This window comes from Galendromus occidentalis, unplaced genomic scaffold (genome assembly GCF_000255335.2).
Source record: "Galendromus occidentalis unplaced genomic scaffold, Mocc_1.1 scf7180000075914, whole genome shotgun sequence".
NCBI lineage: Eukaryota > Metazoa > Arthropoda > Arachnida > Mesostigmata > Phytoseiidae > Galendromus > Galendromus occidentalis.
The window spans coordinates 1-5,813 of record NW_003803904.1 but is presented as its reverse complement, the minus strand read 5'-3'; the positions used below and the strand labels follow the sequence as shown (position 1 = coordinate 5,813).

At 51.4% G+C, this 5,813-nt stretch overlaps 1 protein-coding gene across 1 annotated transcript; it reads left to right on the top strand.

Annotated features, from left to right (window-relative positions):
* Window positions 1-782: 782 nt before the first annotated feature.
* LOC100905028 (NKAP family protein CG6066) lies at window positions 783-2,477 on the top strand. Its single transcript, XM_018641656.1, has 4 exons — window positions 783-1,255; window positions 1,347-1,618; window positions 1,763-2,045; window positions 2,132-2,477. The coding sequence occupies exons 1-4, from the start codon at window positions 1,066-1,068 to the stop codon at window positions 2,413-2,415; spliced, it is 1,029 nt and encodes a 342-aa protein (XP_018497172.1). The 5' UTR covers window positions 783-1,065; the 3' UTR covers window positions 2,416-2,477.
* The last annotated feature ends 3,336 nt before the right edge of the window (window positions 2,478-5,813 follow it).

The window sequence follows — 5,813 nt, the reverse complement described above, 5'->3', positions numbered from 1 at the left end:
TTAATTATGGGGACCCATAGTGTACGGGGGTGAACTCATCAATCAAGTAGAAGGGGTGCCGGATCGGCGCCCCAACATAGGTTCCCCTCTCTCATAGACAATAGTATAAGAAACAACCTTTTTCAATCAATAAACACACTGTCTTGTGGAAACTCTACCCGAGTGCTTCTTCGATTCTTCACGAGTGTGGTGGCTGAGCTTAAGATTCGCCTTGGTGACGCTGAGCGACAGCGGAGACGACCCTACTGCCTTCTACCCTATCTCACTAACCAATCTTGTGTGCCAGTACAAGCCTTCCAATTCCCTGCTTATCACGTTATCACCACTTTACTCGTTCATCGGGGTGAAAAGAGTCCAGCAAAACTACCATACTCATCTACGGTCGGGTAAGTTCCCAGTAGGGAGAATCTAGAAACCGCAACAGTGTCATCAATACCGCAGTATTTTGTCGATGAATAGCTCGATCGATAGCGACGGCTACTTGATTGAGCGGAACCAATCCGCTCTGAAACTAATCCAAAACCCCCAGTTTCATTTGCGCACCAAGCATATAGACGTGCGGACTGAGCGGACGCGACGGGTGGTCGAGTGCTTAGCGCGTTTGTCACTTCTCGTGCAAACGTGCGTTTCACTTCGTAAAATGCCGCAGCGTCGCCGCTCGTTCGGGATTCGGGAGGCGGCGTGGGTTCGATCCCTGCTGCCGACAAAATAATTTGAATTACGCGCGCTTCAGCCCCCGCTGACGGAGCATAGATCCGCCATATTGAATCCTACCCTATGACATAGTCAGAGCCAAGGCAGCTCGGAGGCTTGAACACAACAAAGCAACGAAGCGATTCCTGCCGAAATGCGAAATCGTTCAATGTGGGAACGGAGTACATTGAATCCTTAACGACCCCGGACATCCTTTTCACACCCAACTGAGTCTCCCTCCGCCACGGACCCGACCACGGTCCCCCCACGGTCGCTCTCCCATTCATCTACGACACCTCGCAAACAAAGATGTCTGCACTCTGTGCGTTCTTATTCTAAAAACGTTTTCAGAAGGATTGGAAAGCGAGAACCATGTCGTCTCCGCGCAGAGATCACGGTCGGAGCCATCGTCGAGGAGACAACCAGAGCGAGGATTTCGCCGCCTACAAGCGCCGGCTGCGGGAGGAGATCAGCGAAACCGGTGTTCCTGGTATTTGGTCATCATCTCCCGATGAACCATCGTCGTCGGAGGATCCGGACGAGGACTCACATCGCAAGAAAGGTAAGCTAAACGTTGACATTGCTGAGACCGGAGGTCGTGTTGTGAGATCCGAGCATCAGTCGTTCGACTAGAGCCGACAAGTTCTCCACAGACAAATCTGGCAAAGAGAAGTCCTCGCGGAAGAAGAAACACCACAAGAAGAAGCGTTCAAAGAAATCGAAAAAGACTAAGCACAGGAAACGGGATCGGTCCGATTCCGAGAGCGAAGAGGACACAGGTGACGATGCCCGAGGCGTCAAACGAAGCAGAAAGCGAGAGAAGCAGAAGAAAACAAAACGTGACCGTAGTTCCGACGATGATATCGACGAAGTGACAGCCGAAGAGACTTCCGTGAAACGAAGCTCATCGAAGAAGTCCAAAAAGGTTAGTTTGTTCTGTGACTCGATGAATCGACGATACGACCGGACGCACATTCGGATATCGGAGAACGGGCCACGCGATACGTCAGATTATTCGTGCCAAGACCGGTGCGAGCCAGATAATCAGGGAGTTCTCGTCCGGATTCAGGCAAAGAAGTCGAAGAAAGCAAAGAGCAAGAAGAAGTCACGCAGGAGTACATCGTCTTCCGATGAATCATCGTCGGACAGCGAATGGGAAGAAGCTGAGAAGCCTCCGGCACCGAAACCGCTGGTACTGGATAAAGAACAGCTAGATTGGATTGAGGAGACGCGCAAGAAGCAGAGCAACAACCGCCTCATGGAGGCCGAGGACGACGACGAAATCGGACCCCTTCCCCACAGAGTACTCCTAACTCAAAAAGAGATGGGAAAAGCTTTGCTTCCCGGAGAGGGTGAGCCTCATATCGATTTCCTCGCACTTTTCTCATTTCGACGTCTTATCACGTCTCTCTACTAACGTGGATGATTTCGAATCTAGGCGCTGCGATGGCGGCGTTCATCGCCGAAGGCAAACGCATACCTCGAAGAGGTGAGATCGGTCTCACGTCGGATGAAATCGATCAGTTCGAGAACGTGGGCTACGTAATGTCCGGATCTCGACATCGGAGGATGGAAGCCGTTCGTCTGCGGAAAGAATCGCAATTGTATTCAGCGGACGAGAAACGAGCTCTAGCAATGTTCAACAAGGAGGAGCGCCAGAAGAGGGAATCTACCATCCTAAATCAATTCAAACAAGTAATTGAGTCGAAGCTCAGCAAGTGAATCGCCAGCTGAGATGTAAAAATCATTCAGATACATAATGTGTAAAAATGTAAATACAATATATTGGGTTCGTATGCTTTCGCAAGAAAATGAATTCCACCTATTCAGCGTCTAGTACTTCTAAGGGGAGTAATCGAGAAATCTGACGTGTACGAGGGAAAGTCTGAGTGAGAACAAGGTGTCGCAGGAGCCCCGTGAGAAGGTGCCCGATTTTTGAGGAAACCGGTAGGCTGCAATTTCAAATCGAATTCACCACTTCTCAGCCTTCCCGAGGTTTCCTCATCTGCGGCCGCTTCACGGGTCCTGAGTCTCATCCAAGAGTGATTAAAAAAAGGAAACGGCTGTCTCCCGGCTCAGACTCGTTCACCACGATTTGGGGTGCCTTCGATTTCCGAGAAAACCGACACCGACAGCGCCATATGAAGCATCTTCATTCGTTGAGTCTCCGCCTGACGTTCATCAATTTATCTCGGAGGAAAACATGAAGAGAGCCCCCTGTGTTGACGGAGAAGAGAGGCATTGATGACCGAGAGGTATCACGGCTCTTAATACGAGGACGCAATCTCATTCGGACGATGCGCCATCACGTAGCCTCTTGAACTCATTTCCCAGGCGCAAAATCGCCGAAAATGTAGAGTTTCCCTCCAGACACCCGGAATTTCGGGAGATTCACGCTTCCCAATGCGTCAGCGAGAGATCTACTCCGCATATGGCACTCATCCGCTGCGGAGCCCTCGCCGGTATCCGTACTGCACGTAGTTGCAGCCTGGAGACTCCTACGGGTTTTTCGCTCGTTGTCAAGACTCGGTCTCGTATGGTATGGTATGGTATTTATTGATCCTCTCGAGCCTATATATACATATAGGCTTGAGACCCTGTTTCAGGGGCGATTTCTCAGCAGATCGTCATCTCTCTCTCCCATGGAATCCGTAGAGAGGCGGAGCACTCGGAAATTCGATCTCAGCAAGCCTCAACCCGTTGAGAGAGGATGACTCCTGGATTGAATGCGTTTCCATTTTATGGGTTTCATGCATCTTCGCGACCCGACCCATACTTCGAATGTGGTTCTTGTCTCGAATGTTCCCCGACTGAATAAGTAGGGATGGGGAGAGGCTGTTTGGGATCACGCGAACCGATGTTTCGAACTGTCCATTGAGAACTGTCTAGTTTCTGATCGGCCGCCCTTCAGAGCTCTTGCGAGCTTCGGCCTGAGCGCCGTGATTCAGCAGGCGCGAAGTGCGGAGTTCTAGCCTGTCCTTCGACCGGTAAAAAATTGCTATCTATTGAAGCGGCGCTGCTGTCGCCGAGTCATCCCCCTATATAATAAAAGCACTATGTCTGTCTGACACCGGACCACTTTTTAGCGCTCTCCACCTACGAACGGACCCCAAATTTACCCGATCGATGCACAATCACTCCAGTGAGGTCGAGTCATACTTTTCTAACTGCTTAACCGCATGTTTTCCGTGAAATTCACGTGTTTCTCCAGTGATCGTTGTTTTTCACGAAATGCAAAGCCGCTTCTATGATGTCATCAGTACTCATCATCTATAGCTCGCATACCCTTCCCCTTGGACAACGAAAAGCAACACTCGATTTTCTTAAGGCTGTGGGGGCGCGAAGCGCCCTCACGGCTAGTCCTCTATAAAAGGTTGCTCGAGTTCAGAATAAATTAGTCCATCACTACCGGTCTTCGTTATTCCGCTACACTATGCATCCGGCTTGCCCTCGGCCCCCTTCCATATTCTTCATCATAATCAAATACTTTTATTTGCGTACATTGTACAATATCGCTTATGCGCTCGCTAGTGTGTCAAGACCGGGTCCCGACTGACAACTCATTGCATGGGATCTTGGGCTTCCTTGTTTACAGTATTTACAGATACATTCCTCGGTCGGAAGGTGAAACCCGACCGTTACACAGAGCATGTGATGATATCCGTGCACGAGGTATCTGGCGAAGACATGTCTCTTCGGACACAGCGGTTCGGTCCAGCGGATCCTGCGCTCCGGGATGGGATCTCCGTCCAAATCAGACACGGCTGCCCTCCTCTTCGCCGCCCACTGACTGTCAAAGTCCGTGGAGGCCGTGGTCCGATCAGTCCCTTTCCATAATCTGCCCGAGCTCTAGGTTGGTCTTGACGAGCACTCCAGTGAGATCTCCAGTCTCTCCCTCCACATTGGTAGGCTTTCCAAATCGTCCGCCGCCCAAGATTTCAGGAAAGTGATTCGTTTCCCTCTCCGCACAAGCCCGAAAGCGGAGCTTGGTTGCACATGGTTAGAGAAACCTCGGGTCTGGGACGCCCATCCGCCTTGTCCAAGGTAATACGGAGGATATCCCGCTCGGCCCCATGAGCGAATCGTTTGCTCGATGAGGCGCAGAAGAGAGACCCTGATTAATGAGAGCCATGCGACCCGTCGAACTCCAACTTATTCGCGAAATTCGGTTCTCATGGGAGGCAGTCAGGGTGAAGCAAGCTTATGCTCCTCCCTGACTGACATTGTGAGAGTCTATCCGAGCTGCGCTGCGGAAGTTTCATGTGAATTCCTAAGAATCGGGAAGGGGTGGGAGTGAAGCTCATGAACAAGAGAAATTTACTCCGATTGCCTTCATAAATATCGGTGCCGCTCGGAATCGACTCTGGACAAATCTTTCTTCGATGGGGATCACCCGGTCCGAAAAATCTAAGATCGACTCCGAAAGATATCGCAAATGCCTAGAGTCACTCCGGCACCAGCGCCTATTGGGTCGTCTTGACTACGATCACGAATCGCGGTTCGGACAGTCCACATGAAGGACGTATTCATCGATAAGGGGAATGAATTGTAGTGTACGAATTGAAGACTGCCGATCGGGATCGTTATTGAAGCATTCCCGCAGACCTGCTCCCCCCTGATTCCGGGATCGAAGCTCTGCTCGCACCCGTTGGATGACTATTGGTGCCGCAAACAAGCCCGAATTGAAACTCTAATCTGACGCCCATCCATCGTGGATGGCCCTCCACCTCCAGCTCTCCCGCTGTGAGGGTCGCTCAGAGCTGCGTCCCCATCAGCGCCTTCCAAGAGAGCCGCTCGCTCGCATGTCACGAGACTCGGCACGGCTTGGCCACTTTATTCGATTTTTCCACAGCGCTCCTCCGTCTCATGGACCCGGGAGCGTAGCGATTCGAAAGGTCCACTCGACACGTACCCCTCAACGGCACTGTCTTCTGAATCTAATTGAAAGACAAGCCACCGAGCCTCTGAGCGTCATCTCTGGGGCGCCGAAGCGCTCCCGAATAGGTACTCACCCGCCGTCCGAGCGGCAGGAGATGCCGCGAACACATCCCTACGCCTGATCAGGCCGACGGCGATGATCGAGAGAATTCTATATGATCTCATTTCCCGGATTCATTCAT